Source organism: Fusarium pseudograminearum, chromosome 2, assembly GCF_000303195.2.
Source record: "Fusarium pseudograminearum CS3096 chromosome 2, whole genome shotgun sequence".
Lineage (NCBI taxonomy): Eukaryota > Fungi > Ascomycota > Sordariomycetes > Hypocreales > Nectriaceae > Fusarium > Fusarium pseudograminearum.
Genome location: NC_031952.1, coordinates 6,245,749 through 6,267,092, shown reverse-complemented (window position 1 = coordinate 6,267,092; position 21,344 = coordinate 6,245,749). Strand labels below are relative to the sequence as shown.

At 47.4% G+C, this 21,344-nt stretch overlaps 9 protein-coding genes across 9 annotated transcripts, besides 1 other annotated feature; 5 read left to right on the top strand and 4 right to left on the bottom strand.

Annotated features, from left to right (window-relative positions):
- Nucleotides 1–411: 411 nt before the first annotated feature.
- Nucleotides 412–2,270, bottom strand: FPSE_06619 (uncharacterized protein; the record flags this gene model as incomplete). The annotated part of the gene is made up of 2 exons (XM_009259737.1): nt 412–471; nt 501–2,270. The coding sequence occupies 2 exons, from the start codon at nt 2,268–2,270 to the stop codon at nt 412–414; spliced, it is 1,830 nt and encodes a 609-aa protein (XP_009258012.1).
- Nucleotides 2,271–3,645: 1,375 nt separating this feature from the next.
- Nucleotides 3,646–6,121, top strand: FPSE_06620 (uncharacterized protein; the record flags this gene model as incomplete). Its single annotated transcript, XM_009259738.1, has 5 exons — nt 3,646–3,736; nt 3,798–4,109; nt 4,160–4,712; nt 4,760–5,162; nt 5,210–6,121. 5 exons carry the CDS (start codon nt 3,646–3,648, stop codon nt 6,119–6,121), a joined length of 2,271 nt encoding a protein of 756 aa, XP_009258013.1.
- A 58-nt stretch (nt 6,122–6,179) lies between these two features.
- Nucleotides 6,180–8,245, bottom strand: FPSE_06621 (uncharacterized protein; the record flags this gene model as incomplete). Its single annotated transcript, XM_009259739.1, has 5 exons — nt 6,180–6,569; nt 6,614–6,935; nt 6,983–7,814; nt 7,893–7,999; nt 8,238–8,245. 5 exons carry the CDS (start codon nt 8,243–8,245, stop codon nt 6,180–6,182), a joined length of 1,659 nt encoding a protein of 552 aa, XP_009258014.1.
- A 600-nt stretch (nt 8,246–8,845) lies between these two features.
- FPSE_06622 (uncharacterized protein) lies at nt 8,846–10,239 on the top strand (the record flags this gene model as incomplete). The annotated part of the gene is made up of 4 exons (XM_009259740.1): nt 8,846–8,924; nt 8,975–9,764; nt 9,813–9,943; nt 9,992–10,239. 4 exons carry the CDS (start codon nt 8,846–8,848, stop codon nt 10,237–10,239), a joined length of 1,248 nt encoding a protein of 415 aa, XP_009258015.1.
- Nucleotides 10,240–10,976: 737 nt separating this feature from the next.
- FPSE_06623 (uncharacterized protein) lies at nt 10,977–12,769 on the top strand (the record flags this gene model as incomplete). The annotated part of the gene is made up of 7 exons (XM_009259741.1): nt 10,977–11,134; nt 11,188–11,281; nt 11,331–11,714; nt 11,763–12,026; nt 12,073–12,239; nt 12,287–12,521; nt 12,572–12,769. 7 exons carry the CDS (start codon nt 10,977–10,979, stop codon nt 12,767–12,769), a joined length of 1,500 nt encoding a protein of 499 aa, XP_009258016.1.
- A 173-nt stretch (nt 12,770–12,942) lies between these two features.
- Nucleotides 12,943–13,527, bottom strand: FPSE_06624 (uncharacterized protein; the record flags this gene model as incomplete). The annotated part of the gene is made up of 1 exon (XM_009259742.1): nt 12,943–13,527. The coding sequence occupies one exon, from the start codon at nt 13,525–13,527 to the stop codon at nt 12,943–12,945; it is 585 nt and encodes a 194-aa protein (XP_009258017.1).
- Nucleotides 13,528–13,577: 50 nt separating this feature from the next.
- Nucleotides 13,578–13,601: a microsatellite.
- Nucleotides 13,602–14,479: 878 nt separating this feature from the next.
- Nucleotides 14,480–16,702, top strand: FPSE_06625 (uncharacterized protein; the record flags this gene model as incomplete). Its single annotated transcript, XM_009259743.1, has 5 exons — nt 14,480–14,482; nt 14,571–14,761; nt 15,056–15,117; nt 15,244–15,288; nt 15,333–16,702. The coding sequence occupies 5 exons, from the start codon at nt 14,480–14,482 to the stop codon at nt 16,700–16,702; spliced, it is 1,671 nt and encodes a 556-aa protein (XP_009258018.1).
- A 2,299-nt stretch (nt 16,703–19,001) lies between these two features.
- Nucleotides 19,002–19,220, top strand: FPSE_06626 (uncharacterized protein; the record flags this gene model as incomplete). Its single annotated transcript, XM_009259744.1, has 1 exon — nt 19,002–19,220. One exon carries the CDS (start codon nt 19,002–19,004, stop codon nt 19,218–19,220), a length of 219 nt encoding a protein of 72 aa, XP_009258019.1.
- Nucleotides 19,221–19,755: 535 nt separating this feature from the next.
- On the bottom strand, nt 19,756–20,502 carry FPSE_06627 (uncharacterized protein; the record flags this gene model as incomplete). The annotated part of the gene is made up of 1 exon (XM_009259745.1): nt 19,756–20,502. One exon carries the CDS (start codon nt 20,500–20,502, stop codon nt 19,756–19,758), a length of 747 nt encoding a protein of 248 aa, XP_009258020.1.
- Between the last annotated feature and the right edge of the window lie 842 nt (nt 20,503–21,344).

Below are 21,344 nucleotides of genomic sequence, written 5' to 3'. Positions count from 1 at the left end.
CACCGCATTCAATATGTTATTACTTTCATTAAATGCTATCGAATATATCCAAACTGTGATAGCTATATAGGAATATTCAAGACTGGAGGTTGAATGACCTTGGAGGTTTAGCGTCGGAAAAGACTGATTGTCTGCTGGAATTGATAAGGCTGATAAGGAAGGATTCGGCAATTTCTGGACTTGATCGAACTTAATAACGCCTGTAAGAGTAAGAAGAAAAACGATTAGTAAATCCTACGACGGCAATGATTCATACATCGCCGACGGAGTATGCCCTCCAAGTTGAAGTATGTGATCAGAAAGCTTGCTGGGTGCTTCAAACACCTAAACCATGCACGGCGTGTTGGTCCTCTTTCTTTCTTCTTGATTTGACGAGTCTCTCTTGTTGGCTCATGTCGTTTTCTGTTGTTATCAGACCGATGGTGGCGTCGCGCGTCTTTCTGTTGACGGGATTCTTGGTCTTCTTTGGGCCTATGTTTGTGTTTGTGTGCCTTGCTTACTTTGTTGCCCCTTCGACGTTGTGAATTCGGAATAGGCGTTGCTATGGGGGGTTCAGGAACGGTTTCTGCTGGGGCGACATCTTGCTGTGCCGCCGATACCATATGAACTGGACTTCTAGTCACAGTTCTATCCTCTTCGGCTGATGGTTTGTTCGTGTTTTGTTGCTCACTTGTATCCTGTTGCTCAGTCTTGTCTGGTTCGGCATCTCCGTCAGGGGCCACATCATTGTCAGTGGCCACGAGTCGCTCAAGTTTCTCTCGGCTAAGTTTCATAATAGCATCATGCTCTCGAAGTTCTTGTTCTTTGTCCTCTTCACTCTGTTGGTTGTCCTCGTGTGGCTCATCTGCCTCTTCTGGGTGATCTTCTTCGTATACTTGAACCTCGTTCAATTCTTCATCATTCTCTCGTGTTGCTGCGTCGCCGATAGTTCCTGTTGTGAGATCCGGAAAAGTGCCCAAGGTTCCTTCTGTTGACGTAGCGATAGTCTCAATTTCCAACTCAGTTTGTGTCATTGCATCTCTCTGTGACGCTTGCTCTTTGGTCGACTCCGATTTGTATGCTTCCAGTTGTTTCCTAAGCTCGGCGTTCTCTTGTTTTAGAGTAATATTCTCTCTTTCGTGTTGTTTGGACTCCATTTTAACCCTCTCTAGATCCAATTTCTGTCTGAAGGCATCAGACTCGGAACTCTCAAGTTTTCTTACAAGCTCGGCATTTTCCATTCTGAGCTTATCTTTGTCTTGCATCAGAACAGAGTTCTCTCTTTCGTGTCGTTCTGACTCCTTTTCAGCTTTCTCAAGATCCAGTTTCTGTGTGAAGGCGTTAGACTTGACCCTTTCAAGCCTTTCTACAAGCTCAGCCTTCTCGATCTCGAGCTGATCTTTTTTTTGCATCGCAACATTCATATCTCTCTCATAGACGGTTGCCTGGTCCATTGCCGCCTCTCTCTGCTCTGCTGCTTCGTCCCACATATTCTCCAAGTATATTTCACGCTCGTTTAGAACATCTCCAGTATCTTTGTGGGGTCGTCCCTGTTCTTGCACGTCCTTGCTGGAGCATTCTCTGACGCCTTGGTACTCTGGTAACAGAACAAGTCGTTTGTCTTGTGTTTCTTGAAGCTTTTTAAACTCATCTTGTGATTTTTTCAGTTTTTCTTCCAAATCCTGTGTATGAGCTTTGAGCTTGGAGTGCTCACGCAATGCTTCTTCCTTTTCTGATGTGACACTGACAAATTTTAACTGTTCTTCAGCCCGACAGCGCATTCTTATCTCTTCGCTCAACTTCTCATGAAATGATTGAAAAATAGTTTCCCCGAGACGACTGATCTCCAACTCAGCGGTAGCATCTTTCAGCCACTGGAGTAGATCGTTCGTACCTGTAGAGCGGATCCCAGGGTCCTCTGGATTTTGAAGCTTTTTGCCTTCTCGGGCGCCAGATTTGCCATTACTGGAACCGGGTCCTTCTTCATCACTCGATGTTTTCTTTTTGGAAGAACATGATGAAGGTCGATCGCACAGTTTGTCTTTCCTTACATTACTGGGTGGAAGTTTACGACGTGGTATCCCAGTTGATGTACTTGTAAATGCATCTCGCTCTAGTTCTGAGAAAGAGCTTGCTGGTGTTTCATAAACCGCTTTGGTGGTTGAGATATCTGAAGGGGCTGGTGATGGTGATGACGATGAAGAATTTGATTTCTGTGAGGCACGTGTGGGCTGGCTCTTTATCTTGCGAGCTCTGGCTCCAGGTGAGCCGGGTTTGCTGCTGGCAGCCATTGTAAGCCTGGTCTACATGGACAAAATCTTAGTTTAACACAGATGGGAAGATATGCCGTAATTATACAAGGCTAACATCACTCAACTCAGGACTCTCACTAAGACTCATTCCTAACTCTGAATATCACAAAACCACAGCCTGATCATACTGAAGAAGGTGGTCAGCACAGCCTGCTGTATCCCACCATGTGGCGCCCAATTATTGTGACCTGGGGGGCCTCAAAACAATATTTAATTATCACAAGACTTTCTTGACCGAGTCGTTTGTGAGGCATGGATCGTTTGAGCCGGTTGGTCAATTGCATCCGCGATGTCGTTCGCCTTACATTGTTTACCAATAACGATCTTATCAACACGACTTCACCATAACAGGGCGGATTATACCACCATCATTGTGTGTCACGGGAAGTATTTCGTATTTCAGACCCATTGGAAGAGCCTTTCTTCACTGACAATGAAGATATATTGCCCTGTTCTGTGTAACTCGAAGCCCCCACGTCCTGTGCTGTTCGGCTCACAGCTCGGTTTTACGACAAGCTCGGTAATTCAGCGAGAGAGCATCTCGATTTCTTGCTCATTGAGACGCTTACTTGCAGCTGGTTGTGAAACGTAAAAAGTCTAGTTTTGTGGTCACTTGAAGTTGAATCATGAAATTACAACACGTGGTTGAGAAAGGGCGGCATTGCGATGTTTGTTCTGCATAATGATGATTCATGGATATGAATTGATATGTTGGTTCAAGCTTGACAAATGATCTCTGCAGTTGAATTGCTTTTTGAACAGTTGACGATGTTGCACTTCCCACGATGTTCTGTACCTGAATACCAAGGTAGACTATGTAATGGCTGAATCACATCGCTTACTGTAGCCAACTTTTCCACGCTTATCCTAACCTGCCTTGTAAAATGTGAATTAGTCCACAAATCAAGTGAATGAACTGCAATGCCCTAAATACTTCCTAAAATCGGCTTTATTAACAACATGATTGAGAACAATTGTATGCAAACACTTGATCAATGGTCCGACTGCGGGGAAGCTCGTTCCTTCGACGCACCGGCAGTCCGGGTTGTAACTTGGGAGAGGGATTGTTGAATGGTGATCACTACCCTGTACCATCGGAAACCCCCCCGATTTGCCAATTTACTCGGCGGTGAGCAGGGAGACTGGGATAAAGACCTGATGGATTTGACGGAGCTTCCACTATCCCTGTTCGTGACGTTGTTCTGGTGGACCATCAACGGTTAACCTTCGGCTATCTTTCTGAGCGTGAGACAAAGCACTGAAGCAAGTGCACTGATAAATAACGAGAACGTTCCTGCACATCATCAAACAAGACACGTTCACGTCATGAGAACTTGACAAAAACACATTCATCATGTGGGCTTCTCAATTCTTGTGTCTTGCCTTGCAAGCAACAGGGGTCTTGTCGCGTCCTGCTGAACCTCTCCTCCAAGAGTACCCATCGCGTAAGCCAATTAGCTGATCCACCAAAGTACCCCTGACTACGAAGCTAACCTCCAAATACAGCACAAGGCAAAGGCAGAGGTGTCTGGAAAAGCGCCTACTCCAAAGCCCAAGACTTTGTTTCACAATTGACGATTGAAGAAAAAGTCAATGTCACGCGTGGATTTGCCGCCGACAACGTCTGCGCTGGCAACACTGGAACGATACCGCGCTTAGGATGGCCAGGATTGTGTCTCCATGATGCCGGCAATGGCGTCAGAGCAACGGATCTCGTTAACTCATACCCCTCTGCTTTACATGTTGGTGCAAGCTGGGATAAGAACTTGACATATCAGAGGGGTTACTATATGGGGAAGGAGTTCAAGGCTAAAGGAGGTAAGTCATCAGCGTGAAAAGATCGCTTTCAACAACTAACAATCCTCAAGTAAATGTCCTACTTGGCCCCAACGTTGGACCTTTGGGGAGAACACCGCTTGGTGGTCGTAATTGGGAAGGCTTCTCAGTCGACCCTTACCTCACAGGCAAGCTGAGTGCGGAATCTATCATAGGTCATCAGGATGCTGGAGTCATTGCCAACGTCAAGCACTTTATCGCCAACGAACAAGAAACCTATCGCCGCCCTTACCATGGCATCGAGGCAGTCTCCTCCAACATTGACGACAAGACTCTTCACGAGTACTATCTCTGGCCCTTTGTTGATTCTCTCAAGGCTGGTGTTGCATCAGTCATGTGCTCTTACAACCGTGTGAACGGAACGTACGCCTGTGAGAACAGCAAATTGATGAACGGAATCCTCAAGTCCGAACTTGAGTTCGATGGGTTTGTGCTGTTGGATTGGAACGCCCAGCACAACCTTGAAAGCGCAAACTCGGGACTCGACATGGTTATGCCCATGGGCGGATTCTGGGGAGAGAACTTGACCATGGCAGTCGAAAATGGCACTGTCAAGGAGGACAGAGTTACCGATATGGCCACAAGGTTTGTCTCTTCTACCAACCACTTTATCATTGCTAACAATCCCCGAGGATTCTTGCTGCCTGGTATCTCGTCGGTCAAGACAATGACTTCCCAACTCCAGGCATCGGCATGAAGAACCTCTCCCTTCCTCATGAGCAGGTAGAAGCACGAATCCCCGAATCACGACCAACCTTGCTCGAAGGCGCCATCGCAGGACATGTACTTGTCAAGAATGAGAACAACACGCTTCCTTTCAAGAAGAACCCCAAGATGATCTCCGTCTTTGGATATGATGCTACGGTTGCTGCATCCAAGAACACTGGCAAATTGTTTGAGCTTGGGTATGCATCTTCGCCAGAAATGGCACAAGCTGTTCTTGGCGATGAACATCATTTCGATCAAGCTGCCAGAGGAGGAACCATTGTCTCCGGTGGACGAGCTGCTGCCAATTCGCCCCCATACATCAGCGATGTGAGTCCCCTTCCACAATTTGTCAATTCTCATCTAACATGAGTCAGCCCCTCAGTGCTATCCAGCAAAGAGCCTCTAAAGACGGAGGTTGGGTCAACTGGGACCTGTCTTCCCCTGATCCGGATGTCAACGGCGCAAGCGACGTCTGCCTTGTCTTTATCAACGCCATGGCAACCGAAGGTTGGGACCGTGACGGTCTCCATGACGACTTCAGCGATGGTCTTATCCTCAACGTCGCGTCCAAGTGCGCAAACACTATCGTGGCCATTCACGCGGCTGGTATTCGTCTGGTCGACCAGTGGATCGAGCATCCCAACATCACAGCTACCATCATCGCTCATCTTCCTGGCCAAGACAGTGGCGACGCACTGGTGAAGCTCCTCTACGGCGAGGCCGACTTTTCAGGAAAGCTACCTTACACCATGGCGAAGAACGAGAGCGACTACACACCATACGAGCCCTGTGGGCGAGAGGGAGATAGCGCAGACCCTCAGTGCGATTTCACGGAGGGTGTCTATCTTGATTACCGCTCTTTTGATGATCGGGATATCACACCGAGGTACGAGTTTGGATTTGGTTTGAGCTACACCAAGTTCGACTACTCTTCACTTTCCGTCAAGGTTGGTCAAACAGGATCAGCCGCTACTGGTGATCTCTGGGAAACATATGCCACTGTTCAAGCAACAGTTTCCAACATCGGTGAGAGGAGTGGTGAAGAGGTCGTCCAACTCTATGTTGCTATACCCAACAGTCCACCCAAGCAACTCCGAGGCTTTGAAAAGGTGAAGCTGGACAAGGGTGACTCAGTAGAGATTCCATTCGAGATTATGAGACGAGACCTTAGCGTCTGGGATGTCGTCAAGCAGGATTGGGTACTACAGTCTGGCAACTACACAATCTTCGTCGGCGGAAGCAGTCGCAATCTCCCATTGAAGGAGTCCTTCACCATCAATAATTAATCTATAAACTTGAGGAATAGAAGTAGAATAAATACACTTTTACGCAACCGAGGTTCTGTTATCCCTCATTACTTATCTGAATACCGCTGCATTGCTCCAGAATCAATCCCGGAACACCAAATCGTGGTAACAAAACTCGCGCTCTAGCAAGCTGTGTAGATAACCAAGCCTGACTGCCATGACTCTGCGTCTTTCCTAACGCTACAGAAAGTGACCACATGAAACGATAAATTTGGCGTGGATCTTCGCTTAATGCTTTCGTCGCAACAGTGAAGATGTATGAAAGAGAAGTCTCGGGTTTGAACGATGTTTCTTGATACGTGTCTGAACTCGAACACAGGATTTGAAGGGCGTGAAAGTCAAGGGCTGCGGCGTAGACTGTCCACATCAGACGTTTACCGCCCGAACTGGGGGTCTTTTTGGCAAGGAGTAGGATGTCTACAAATTCCTATAACTGTCAGTCAAGATCTCAGTTCTCGGACATTACCATACATCACCGAAGTGCTCAACATTTCGCCAGAGCTTCTTCAGGCTGCTTGCCTCTGATCCATCATGTGTTGTTGATCTCGCTAGCCTCAGAAGCTCCAACTTGGCTCCTTGGCATAGATGATACAGACGTAGCGGACGATAGTTCTTCAGATCATCGAGAAGTTCTGATACAGGATAGTGTTCACCCCACATCTTGGGAAGAGCCGACCTCACGCTAAGGAAAAGGTGCTCGTGGGAGATATAGTCGTGGGCTTCACGGGAGAGAAAGTCCAGACAGAATTGACCACTGTTAATGTTTCCTGTGGCCGAATCTGCATCCAGATACCTACAACTTGTTAGTGTATACACGATTAGCCTTTGGGTATGACTTACAGAGTGTATAATAGCATTCCCTGTGCTACACATGGCAGCATCTTTTGTACATCGCCTTGCAGATATGGTCTTAGGAAAGACCTGATTCCCTCAAGATGTAGCAAGGATGACCCGATGGTTTCTGAATCATGAGCTTCATACCTAAGAATAAGGAACCACATAGTGAACAAGGCGTCGATATCACAGCTCTGTTCTGCCGTTTGGCAAATATGATCTAGTAAAGACGACAAATCTTGCAGAGCCTGGGTGTAGTGGACTGTTGCAGCGGATCCAAGCCGACTTGCCCTTTCTAGAACCACAGCTGGGTCTACAGCGTCTTGTGCGGCGAGTAGATCCTTTGCTCTCAATTCCATGTTCGCGACTGCGATAAAGCTTCTCATCACCCCAGGATATTGACTCGCGATGTGCGTGTAGATATATGAGAAGTTACTCCATGGCCAGAGTTTTCCATAGCACAAAACTAACATGGAACCAGGAATATACGCAAACGCCGCACAATCCTCAGAGCTCAAATGAAGCGAGTTAGCAAGAGCGATATGGGCTGCTGATAGAGAGGGTCGTGGTGGTTCACGACTACCCCCTGGCGAAATGTAGTCAGCCGGGCTTGCCGAGTCTGTCGGGGTCAGACTTGTATTTGGCGATTCACTCGATGCAATAAGTCTGGGACTGCCATAGCCAACAGGACTCGAGAAACTCTTAGAAGGCTGCCCCCTTGCACTCAGCGACTGTCCCGGCTCAAGCCATTCACACTTGTTGGGACTGTTCTCGCATCGTTTACAGACGGGCCTCCTTTCGTCACACTTGACCTTTCGGATGCGACACGTCAAGCAGCCTAAGAAAAAGCAAAAGTCAGCAGCGATATCGGAAATAAGACGGACAGGTTGGATAGTGACGATGCCACGGCACGCACCATTCTTGGACCTCGCTTTTCGCCGATCGGCGACAGGGGAGCTTGAGCTCATACCAAGTACTTCGAGTCGCGGAAATACGGGGAGGACAAGGCGCCTGACTCGAAAACTATATCATTTAGTGGTATTGAAGAGATGGGGATGGGCTGGATGGTAAGCTACAACGATGTTTGCTTATTTCACTTGCGGGCGTTGGAGTCTCGGCCTGCAGAAAATCTGCAGGTGCTTTTAGTAAGATTAGACAACGGAAATTCGGGATAAGGAAAATCTTGGCTTGGGATAATACAGGGAGTGCACACGATGCATAGAGTTTGAATTTAGTACGGGGATAGCTTAGCTTAGCTTACTCTGTCATGTCCGGGTTTTCCGTCGCGTATGGGGATCAAAGAGGAGAAGAAACGTTGGCAGGAACTTCTCTTTTTGGGGAACGATTGGGAAATGTACAGTTCAAAGCTGGCTCAGAATGTCATTGGGGCTGACTGACGAGTTGCTTGGGATAAAGATACTCCCTTCTGAGTCGAATTTGCCGACTCATGGATTTCCACAACCCACAACAGCTCAGATCAGTTCAGCCTCAAGCCAATCAATGTCAGTCTCATAGTCTACAATTGGTTCGCTCGGCTGTTCTAGCACAGACCCCCTCTCACTGAGCCGTCCATCCCTTGCATCTCGCACTAGCTTGGCGAGAAGTTTTATCCAAAACAAGTAACAAAGTTGGCAGCTTTTCCTTCTCTCGGAGTTTCCTATTCTAACTGATTAGGTAGGCTATTGCACGGGATGGACGTCCGATTAAGTGGTACTTGTTGGTTGTCTCGTATGTGGTCCTTAAGCCGCGGGGAAGAGAGCTAGAGGAGGAGAGTAGTATTCATATAAGGGGAAAGCCAAGTCCTGTCGTATGAATCCCAGGATGAACTACGGCCGGTACTTTGTTGACTATTGATTCCATCATTCCAAAATGTCCTTCTCCACCGAAAGCCTCTACGACAGGATCTCACAATCCGTTGCCCATCATGAGCACGACCTGGCGAATATTTGTAAAAAGGCAAATCACGACAATCGCGTGTATACCTTACTTCTCTAACAGTGATACAGATCCACGAAAATCCGGAATATAATTACAAGGAGTTCAAGGCCCACGACAACATCTGCAATCTTATGGAACAACTCGGCTACAACGTGAAGCGGCAAGCATATGATATCCAAACTTCTTTTCAAGTCGAATTCGGCAAAGGCGGAAAGCTCATCGTCTTCAACGCCGAATATGATGCACTTCCCGGTCTCGGTCATGCTTGCGGGCACAACCTCATTGCCACAAGCTCAATCGCTGCTTTCTTGGCCACAGCCGAAGTGATTCGTGACAGCAACATTTCGGGAAGAGTACGACTTCTTGGAACCCCTGCTGAAGAGGGCGGCGGTGGAAAAGTGCATCTTATCAAGGCTGGTGCATACGAGGGCGTCGACGCTTGTCTGATGGCTCATCCAACGGGACGACTTTCACCACCTGATTCGGATAATGTCGACGGTGTCTCTGCTGCTAAGACGAGCGCAAGGAGGCAACTCAAGGTGTCATTCACAGGGCAAAGCGCCCATGCTGGGAATACGCCTTGGCATGGCAAAAATGCACTTGACGCCGTGGTATCGTCCTATGTCAACATATCTCTTCTAAGGCAACAGATTCAACCCACAGAAAGAATACATGGTGTTATTCGAAGCGGTGGCTCAGAGCCGAATATCATCCCTGACTCTACTGATCTAGAGTATTATCTGAGAGCTGCAGGTGTCGATCAGGTCAAGGATATTTCCAAGAAGGTCGAGGCTTGTTTTGAGGCGGGAGCCATGGCGACAGGATGCGATGTGAAGTGCACATGCGACAGGTGAGTTTATACATATCTGCTATCAACGCAGTACTAACACCCACGCAGTGATCAAGATTACATGGAACTTCGACCAAATATGTGCATGGCTGGAGAGTTCACCAAGCACATGAAGGCTTTCGGAAGGGACTTTATCGATGATGCGAACCAACCACCAATGGGCGCTTCAACAGATATGGGTAAGTCTCTTGTCAACATTTCTTAACCACCATGATCTAACAGTTTAGGCAACGTATCATATTGTCTTCCAGGAATCCATCCCATGTTCTCCATCGGAACCGAGGACCCTGAGGTTCAACCTCACACGCCCAAATTTGCAGATGCCGCAGGAACAAAGGAAGCCTTTATTAGAGCATTGGATTGTGGGATGGGATTGGCGGCTACAGCCTGCGAGTTACTTCTCCAACCTGAACTGTTGGAGAAGGCAAGGGATGAGTTTAAGCAGGATGTTGAACCAATTGGATATAGACTTTGATCATTTCGCAACGGATGAATAATTAAAGCGTGTTTCTTTCTTACTATACACTCCCAATTTCGGTACAAATCTGTATCGTGTAGTTGAAGGGACATCAAGAGCAACCGACATCGCCACTCCCATCTCCGACACACATATCGTCACAAGTCATGACGTTGATAACCTTGAACGGGCCATCGTCATCACACAAAGCGATGTCTCGCCGAGGAACCGAAGTCATGCTAGGCTAAGCTAGATGCCGCTCCCAGCATCACGGACCACATTCCCAATGAGTTGGGTCCGGCAGACGGGGCTTTACTGTAAGTTGACTCCCCGAGCCTCATCATCGGGGAACTTCGAGATTGCTTCTGATTAGCCGAGTCGGCCAATCGGCGTCCCCAGCGACATAATCTCTGTGTAGACAACCTTCACCTGCCGAGCTGCCCAATCAGAGTATTATGATATCCGAGCTGAAGAAACGGCTCTTCTTGACGGGTAAAGATTTTATGTCTTGTTTGCAATGCTTTTGTTGATATCTTGAGTGATGAAACATCATTAACCCCGGACTCTTTCAAGGGCGATAGATACACTATCTTTGCGGGGGTGGAGATATCTCAATCAATTGAGGAGAGATAGCAACGCCATCTGGTCTAGATTGTCTACCTGCATCTTGCGATTGTCTACTTAACGGCCTTGAATCCCCAGATTTGAGTATACAATACCTCTTCAACAACAACTATTATTCTATACTCTACAAGATGACAGCAGACAAAGCAGAGAAGACCAACCTCCCCAATCACGACCTTGATGCGAAGACGGGCGAGACATTGAGTCTCCAAGGCTCGATACAGGTTGCTGAAGAAGGCGTCGACAACAGAGCACGAGGACGAAAGGTGTTAAGAAGAATCGACCTTTGGTAAGTTGAACAAACTACTCCATCTACGACAAGAGTCTAACAAGTCATTCCAGTCTTATGCCATTGCTCCTTGTGTCCTATACCCTGCAATTCCTCGACAAGCAATCACTCAACTTTTCCTCCATCATGGGAATAATCGATGACTTAGTACGTACACGTCCTTATCAATTGTCAAGTCTTTTACTGACACTACCAGGATCTCGTTGGATCAAGATACAGCTGGTGTAGCAGTGCCTTTTACTTCGGTTACCTTGCTTTCAGCTACCCAGCTTCTTTTCTAATGGTCCGCCTCCCACTCGGAAAATATCTGGCTGGCTCAAGTCTCGCCTGGGCCATCGTGTTATGCTGTCATGCTGCAGTCCAGAGCTTCGAAGGCCTTCTTGTAGCACGTTTCTTCCTTGGTGTAGCAGAAGCTTCGATCTCCCCAGGTTTTTCTTTGATCACTGGAATGTGGTATACCCGCGAAGAACAGCCTTTCAGACATGGAATATGGTTCTTGGGCAATGCTATTGCAACAATGATGGGTGGCCTACTAGCTTATGGCATTGCGCAGATTGGAGGTCCTTTGGCTGCTTGGCGAGTAAGTTTATCGTCTCTTCCCTTCATAACGTGACTAACACCCTTTCAGTGGCTCTTCATCATCTTCGGTCTCATTACTCTTGTTTGGGCTGTCGTCTTGGCTATCTTTCTGCCAGATACCCCCAGCACTGCGCGATTCCTCGATGAACAGCAGCGCATCGACGCGGTCGATCGAATTCGAAGCAACCAAACTGGCATGAAGAACAACAACTTTAAGTGGGATCAGGTTCGCGAGGTCATCACAGATCCCAATGTTCTCCTCTTGATGCTCTTCCAGCTTACCTTTAGCATTCCTAATGGAGCACATACAACTGTTAGTACATCCTCTCGACACCAAGATTGTACTAACTTCTTTACAGTTTAGTAGTCTTGTCATGGCTGGCTTTGGCTTCAGCAGGCTTGAGGTTTATCTCCTTAACATGCCCATGGGCGCCATTCTTGCCTTTTTCGCACTCGGCTCAACCTACCTCTGCAGTCGTTATGACGGCTATAGAACTATTATCGGTGCATGTCTCAGCTTGATCAGGTAGGCAACATCTCTATTTACTAATTGTACTCAGCTAATTGTTGCAGTCTTACTGGTTCCCTCCTTGTTCGTTATGGGCCCAACCAAGGAAGCCAACTGTTTGGCCTCTGGGTCTTTGTGGCTTTTGCAGCTGGCTTTCCCATCGCACTATCAATGGTGGCTTCCAACGTTGCCGGCTTCACCAAAAAGAGTGTCGCGTCTGCTATGATGTTTATGTCTTATACAGCAGGCAACATCATTGGCCCTTTTCTCTTCTTTCCGTCCGAGGCGCCAGGATACTCCGTAAGTCATCTATCTTATGCTCGTGTGGAATGAAGCTAATATCAATACAGAGCGGCTTCTTGGCAACAACAATCTGCTTTGGTGTGTCGACACTGACGATGCTTCTTCTGCGATTCACCATCATCCGTGAGAATAAGCGACGTGATAAGCTGCAGCAGAATAGTGTTGGTGTGCATGAAGAGAGTGATCACCTTGAGCTGTCAGACATTACTGACAGGAAGAATCTCAACTTCCGCTACGTCTATTAAATCGCGCAGGCAGCCACGGCGGGAGATATATGGCTGCCAAGCTCGCGCCCGAATGTGTATATAATATGACGATACAGCAGTTAAAGCTGAGCTGGTTTCACCTTTAGAAGAGAGAGTATACACATTTGACCGCTATTTGACATTTCTAAACTCATTTTTCGTGATGGCCACTGTCATGATGTTACTCCTGACGCGGCAGCATGTTTTAAACAGACATCATTCACTATTCCCTGTCCAATTGCCTCCTGATAGAGGGTGGTATTTCGTCTACACCAAGGGATCAACATTCGATGGGCCTCAAGCGTCACAATTCCATACAGCTCCCACTCTTCATCCCCGTTGCTCGACGGCGTTGCCGTGCTGGGGGTGCTGATGCTGGTGGACTCCTGTTCATTCTGCCGTGCTCTCACATACCACTGCGTCCAGCTGATGACCTTTGCAGGCGCATCAGCCCTTGACACAATACCATTTGGTACTCTCTGGAAGATGATGGGCCATCTGCAATCCCTCCCCACTCCTGGGCCAAGCCTGATGATCTCATAGGCTTCAAAGCAGCGAAGGCTTTGGTTGGGATCCGAAGCGTCAAAGAATGTGTCGTGGATGACAGTCTCGTAGTTCAAGGTTGAAGGGGCCCATGACACCATGCCAGGGTTGTGGCGAAGGACAGGTTCATATGTCTGTAGGTAGTCGAGAAGGACCTGGGGCGGAATGTGGCGAGGAATGGGGATTGTGACGGTAGAGTGGTGCTGCGAGCGCATGCTCGCCTATATCACTAAAACATATGTCAATGACCTCGTTGGCCTCTCTTGACCAGACCAGACCAGATCAGACCTGGGGCGGCCGACCGTTGGACCTGAATCCTTTCGTCTGACGTACGTACCGGATCGACTGCCGGGACAGGCCAGGGTTTATTGGTCCCAGCCGTAGGGCATATCCACAGCGAGTGGCTTCAGGAAGGAATCAGAACACCACAAGAGGCAGCAGACGCTTAGTGGCCCGTTGGTAAGCATCAGCTGTCGTGACAAACGAGACTGACTGACGTGGAAGTGTCTCGTCTAGAGAGGTGATGTAATCGAGACAGAGGGAATTCCGTCAGATTCGAGTGCCAAATGCATCAGTTTAATTTGACAGCGGCTGTGGGGTATTAAGAGTGAAGAAAGTCTTTCTCCGTGCCAATGAATGACTCGTGGCCAAGGGGAAAGGGGATGGGCAGAAAACTTAAGGGCCTTCACCCATGATACAGAAAATACACAGCCGACAAGCGGGTCCTAGATAGCATAAAGTGTCTAACCTATTTTATCTCTTCGGCATGTAGCATCCAGGTTTTCTGCATCCTCGAGGCTGCGGACAGGGAAAGGGAAGTTCCGTTGAGAATTGGGGAAGGGATATTTTTAGTTCCTACGCTTGATCCTTCAGGAAGGTTGACCTGAGTCACTCATCTGATTGGTAGACGAACGAGCGGCGCAGTCGCTATTCATTGTTTCCTCAGATCAATCAATCCTTTCTTTTATCTAATATCGTCATGAAACTTGAGATGCCAGGACAGAACCTGATTCTTTACTATCAAGCCGGAAGAATTCGTTTACCTGAGTTATAGTTATCCAATGAAAACAATGTCTAAAGGCGAATACGTTATCTAGTCTCTCGTATTTACTGCATCAAGCTTCGCGTGCTCCCTAGACCGAGCATGACTAGCTACTGACAAACAACATGGTACGATCCTACGAGCAGCCACTACAACAAGACCTACATCAAATGACTTAGAAATTACAAGATACAAAATACTATAAGTGTTTATTAGCGTCTAAAATCCGCTGCCAATGGAATTGATGATAGAAACCATTCGACTGTTCCCTCTAGGGTATGGACCTCGTCCAGAGCTGAGACCTACCGATTCTGTCAGAAACTTAGCGCATGGCGCAGCGGCTCGACCCCTGTAACCGATGTGCCTTTTATCTTGCTGCCTGGTCCTTTTTCGCTAACTGCACCAGGGTAGTCGGGGTTTTGGACCGTCAACCCGTACCTAAACTTGCGGAACTAATGAGAGTATACTCTGTATAAAGTATGGAATCGAGAGGAATCATCATTCATGGACAAGATAATGAGACGCTGTCAATGGCGATAATAGGAACATATCAGGACCTCACCTTCCTAAAGTCCATCATATAACAGGCATTCGTTACGCTTAAATCTGACTACTGGCAGGGATTAATCGTAACATGATCTGACCACCCCCTTTTGTAAAATTGCATCTCATGTGCTAAACGAATAAATAAATTGTTACAGGCTTGTCTGCATTTCTTACTTTGAAGATCAGCATTTAACTTTATTCAAGATGAACCGCTTTCGTAAGAACAAAAACCCACAGAAGCCTGGGGAAGGTAGCAGAATACTAAGAAAACTAAGCCCAATGTTTGTATTAACACTAAATGCTTTAACTGGGCTTGAAACTGACTGGCTCATGCCAATCATAGCGAAGGCTTCCAATCAGCTGGGCATTCACTGCGCATTTATGTTGGGTGTGTCTTAGCTTGTCGCTACCATGTGGCTGAGAGCTTCCAAGGTTCTACCACTGAATCAATATTCGAGAATAAATTTGAGCACGCAATCGCGAGTGCCATTGTCCAGCATCCTCTTTTCACCGTGGGCCGAATTAATGAGGCATCAAAGAAGCAATACTGGGTCCGATTGGACCATATAGACTTCAACAACCACATCACATGGCAGACAGTCTCCGAGGAAGAAGATCACAGAAAAGCCCTCGATGCTGCTCTAAACTGGCAGGCCAATGAACGATATACCGAGCTAGAGACGAGGCCGCAGTGGAGAGCAACAATCTTGAAATCTGCAAAAGGCAATTTTGTCGATGTCGTCTTTGCTTGGGATCACACAGTTGGAGATGGGAAAAGCGGAGGATTTTTCCATGACAGTCTCCTCGCATGCCTCAACCAAAAACCAGATAATGATACCATCACTTTAGATGACAGATATTTCAAGGTGCCAGTCACTGAGTTTACGCCCCCGCTACACCACCTGCTCAAGCTGCCAGTTTCGCCGAGCTTTATCGTTTCTACCTTCAGCCAAGATTTATTCTCGCAGTCTAAATCCGATAAGCTACCTCACACAGCCAACTGGGCCCCGATCAAAATGGAACCTTTCGAGTCTCGCCTCAGATCAATCACTCTTCCAAACGATGTCTTGAAGCCAGTGCTAGACGCTTGTCGCAGGCAGGAAACCACATTGACTGCGCTTTTGCATAGCCTCATCTCTGTATCAATGGCAACTCGACTTGCAGAAGATGAGGCTCGGGCGTTTGAATGCGGGACACCTATTTGCTTGAGACAGTTCCAGAAACCAGGAATGTCAAAAGTGGACTTGAAAAAGACAGCTATTAATAGTGTAGTGTATTGGCCCTACAAGTTTGAGCCAGGTGTCGTCGCGACAATCAGACAGCAGGTTAGTGATGCCCAAGCAAGCCAGGAGCTGAACAAAGAGATTGAAGACACTGTGTGGTCTGTGGCCAAGTCGATAAGAAAAGGATTGTCCGCCAAGTTGAAACTGGGCGCCAAAAATGATACACTGGGGCTTGCAAAGTTTATCACTGACTGGAAGTCGTATCTCTTGGACCATGCGAAAACACGTACACATTCCTGGGAGGTTAGTAATCTGGGGGTCATGCAAGGAGACATGGCGGGCAATACGGGCACAGAAGACTATTGGAGGATCGAGGACGCTACCTTTACCCAGAGTGCTTCTGTGTGCGGACCGGCTTTGACCTTTAGTGTTATTTCGGTCAAAGGTGAAGGTATCACCATTTCATGTAGCTGGCAGACTGGAGTAATTGATGATGGGTTGGCTGAAGGCGTCTCCAAGGATATCGGAATGTGGCTGAATGGATTGGGTCGGAACGGCTGCATCAATTTCACTGAGTGAAGCGGACAGCGGGAGAGACACGAGATGCTTACCTTACTTCTCTTAGAGTAGAAGAAGTGAACAGGCCTTGTGTAAAAGGTCAAGCTAATACTACATGTTTGTATGCAATTTACAATCACCATTATAGGGAAAGGGCCATGAATACCATGCGCCTAGAAACAGGACCGAGCTCATAGTGTGAACAATGTGGTTGTCAATGACAGCTAGCTTTGTACCTTTGACATTGCATCTAGTTCCCTTCACCAGGGTCCTCTGCATCTCTCCAGCGCACAAGCAAAAACATCCACCAGTGTAACGCCCATCGTTCCTACCAAACACCCAACCAGAAGAACAAGAAAGAAAAAAGAACAAGACAAAGAAACCATCTCGTTGCAAACCCTGTGGAAGTACCAACGATATTCCAGTGACGCATCGCTGTACACATCGAGTCAGTATAACTACGAGTAAGGCTGTATCGAAGTGGAGAACCCACCCCATCCGTGTTGACATCTCTCCGGGCTGTATCCATTCAAAGTAAAGTATCCTTTGGGATAGATACAGATCATTCAACGCTGAAGTATGAAATCGTTGGGGCCTTCGAAGACGGATAGAGACGGCGATATCCACGGTGTAGAAATTCGAGCGGCATCTAGCTTGAGGTTAGTTATCGGCGAATGTGTGACAGTTAAGGAGTAGACTTACCTCGGTCTGACCTTTATAATATAAGGTATAGAACTTTCCGATGGCGATAGAGCTTGATGGTGGGGAGTTGAGGTACGAAGTGGTGAAACACAGAAGAAAAGACTGAGGAACGAGAAGAGAAAGAGACGAAAGGCAAAGAAGAGAATTGATACACGGTAGCCTTACGTATCAGGGACGATAGTCAGGAAACCGCATCTCAAAACGGAGGCTACTCTTCTTCATCACTCCGTGGAACATCCCTTGGTTTGTGTTTGAAATAAACAAGGGCCCTCCATATGCCGATCAAGGTAAGAAAACATCCTATGCCGACAATCAGAAAGGTGCCCTTGGGCGAGTTAACCCACTCATTGGGGGTCATGATGAATCTGTTTGGTCTGGAACAAGAGAAAGGTTGAAGGTGAGAGGAAAGAAAAGAGAGTGGGAACAGATGGGGAGTTGGAGTGGTCATATATACTTGCGTGAAGGCAAAATTGTTGAGATGCTTGCCCTCGAATAGCATCGTGTCTCGATTGGATTCCATCAACGTGACTGATGTTTGAACTCAATGGCAGGGAACCAGAAGGTGGGGTTGGAAGAAGGCTGGAAAAGCCAATTCGCTGTAACTTGACTGGCCAAAACAGTCTTGAATCTCAACTGTAAAGATGATGCGATGTTGATAAGGGCAGAGACAAATGCAAAACTCGCCATCCAAAATCCCCCAACCCCTCTTCAAAGACATGTAGAGCTGAACTGTGTCCTTGACTGAAATCACGAAAAGTCAAAACCAGCTCTGCGAAGGTGCTGAACATGACACCTGTTACTAGGAAGCTTCAGCCACTGGAGGCTAGAGTACAGAATACGGATTGAGCATGTATAAGATAAAGCAGAATGACTCCCCATCACTGAATACACAGACCCCATCACTTCAACCGAACTCTTGGTCACAAATACTTGTCTTCCTTCCTTTGTCACATTCGCAGATCAGAAGAATACCAATCATGGGGCTGCTGGATTTCCCGAAGGTACCACCTCCACCCTCAGGGGTGTTGGCATATGCCAAATGGGAGTTGTGGGTGGTGCCCTTTGTTCTGACATTCGTTGGCTTGATAGGGTGGTATTTCTGTATGAAATGGGTGTACCCAACGGATCAAGGAGACTTTTAACGGACGACCCGGAGGCTTTGGGTGTTACAAACAGCGAATCAAAACTAAACCAGGTTCGTCCTCCTGTAATAAACTTTGATTCTCACAAAAAGAAGCTAATATAAAGTACCTATCAGGGCGGGAGTACGAATGTGGTCACGACAGGGGGAGGGTATAAGAGGAAAGAGCTCCTGCTAGATTTTGTCGATTTTGGAAACGGCAAGCACTTCCAACCACTTTGTGTCACATACCTTGTCTTGTGCCCAACTTCCTGATTACCTACTACCTATACAATTCAACTTCTTTTCATTCCTGGTACAACTTGAAACAAAAACAAAATATTGCCTTTGGCTGCCCAACATCGACAGTCATATAAAGTACGGCATTGTCTCCTATTGTATTCTCCTCGCGCAGCAGCAGTCCCAGTACAAGTCATGCATACATTGGAGGAGTACCGTCGCATTTATTGTTACATTGCGGCGGGGGTTGCATTCACGATGCTCGTGCTGGCTTTGCTCATCTTCAGGTGTTGCTATTACAAACGCTACGACTTGGACAGGGCGAACCAGATCGACGAAGAGCTCGCAGAAATCCGGAGCGGTCGAGGTGGCTATCTTCCCTGGGAAATACAGAGATCGCGGATAGATGGCGGCGATTGGAACATGATCAATCGGTACTATCGCCGTCACCCGGAGCTCCTAGTAGATGAAGATTAATGGTAAGTCCAGGGACTGTCATCCCCCATTCCGCGATCAAACTAACGAGGAGAACAGAGGTGAGCGTATTCATCATGTGGAGTAATAAAGGACAACAGATGCGGACAGTCCGACGACCAACAACCTTATTCTCGCACAATACAAAAGGAATTACCAAATACCGACTCTCATTGAAGCGCCTCGGGACGAAATCAGTGGGTCAGCTTATGCTGCTTAGACTAGGCTTCTAAACTACTTATTGTCATATCCTAAGGCTTAGGAGATCAACTCTTCTGCAACGAGGCCTCACGGGGTACCTCACGGGGTGCCTCACAAGGTTCACGACTTTGACCGAGGGGCAATTTTCGGTGTGTTTGTGGGGGAAATATGGCAATGTCTGATAAGGATACGGCATTTTAAGATTCACGACATCAAAATTGACTTCTTGATTCCCCGATATGAGCTGTATTCCTAAATGCTACGTGTCATCTAGCATCATTCGTGTACCTTGCCGACGGATCATACAGCTCCTGAGGAACAGACCTCCGACGCACCCTTACCAAGCAAGCTCTTGACCTTTGTTCGTGATGAACTTGCCCGAAGTCTTCTCTCGAGTAGCACCATCAATTATCTTGAGCATGCCCTCGACAGAGCTCTCAACGCTCTCGAGCATGGATAAAGGGAACCCCCACTCCGTCGCAGCCGAATCGCCCATCTCAGTGCTTACAAAGCCTGGATGAAGCGCAAACGAAACCAAACCCTCATTTTGCAAATGTAAAGCCTGAGTAAGCCAGTTCAGAGCGGCTTTGCTGGGCCCATATGCGCCAGCGACAACCTCTTGGAAGGTAATACACCCAACTGACGAAGAGACATTGACAACTTTAGGGGCAGAAGACCTCTTCAGGTATGGCCAAAGGCCCTGAGTGACGGTAAGGGGACCGATGGTGTTGATCTCAAACGACGATCGAAGATCACTGATGGGTATCTCGAGTGCCGGATAGCTTGGAGGGCTGATGGCAGCGTTGTTGATCAGTACGTCGACACGATCAACGTCGAGGGCAGCCCTGATGTGCTCAGGGGAGAGGGCATTGGAGAAGTCCAACTGGACAATGGAGATGGTGCTATTATTACCTCTTGGAACGTCTTCAAGAGCAGCTTCGAGAGACGACTGTGACTTGTCGTTACGGACAGTTGCAAAAACAGTGGAATGGGCACGAGCGACAAGAGCTTTGACAAGACCAAGGCCAATGCCTCTGTTGCCTCCAGTGACAACATAAACGGTGTTTATGCTGTTGGAAGCCATGGTTATCTTGAACAAGACAGGGGTAAGTGATAGGGGAGAGTGCATTCGAAAGGGACAGTGTATTTGGGGAAGCAAGATTCATTCCAACGCACGAAAAGAAGGGCTGCGTCTTATAAGTGACGACCAACGTGATTTATCACGGTCAGCATCGGGCCAATGAAGCGCTGCATGGAATGGATCATTGATCATCCGTCTTGTCAGCCTTGGCAGATTTGAGTGTATTAACAACGTGCACAAAGGGGCCTGTAGGAGGGGTTTTAAGGCACTTTGGCAGGGTACACGCAATGAGGGTGGTGAGTAAGTGACTGATAGCGTATACCGACTATATATGTATACCGTGTTTTGGATTCCTCTGTATTACAATACCGTAATAGTGTCTCCCAAGATCTTGATCAAGAGTCATCTTTGCGAGGCCTTTTTGTGATCTGTGGCAACAATAGATGTCATACTCTTAAAAATCAACTTATCTCTTGTAAAATCTCCAATCAGCGGGTACTCATGAGTGAGAAGAGAAGGAGTTATCGACTGTTTCCTGGCCCTTGATCTGGTTTATATAAAGAATGTTGCTTGCTTATTTCATCAAGCCCTCAATCTCAAGTATAATGTGTGGTCTAGTGAGGTAAACAAAAGTAGACGCTCGAAGGTTGGGACATAAAGAGTGATAGCCTAAGAATACAACCTACGTAGCATAAAATACTTACTACTTTCGTCTCTTATACCTCGAGCAGCTAATGTTGCAGTCATGCTGAGGCTGCTCATATCAACTTGTTAACTAACGTTAGTTAGGCAAGTGGAGTAAGATGCAGCCTTGGCTTGAGCATCATCCTCTATGACGTTACAAA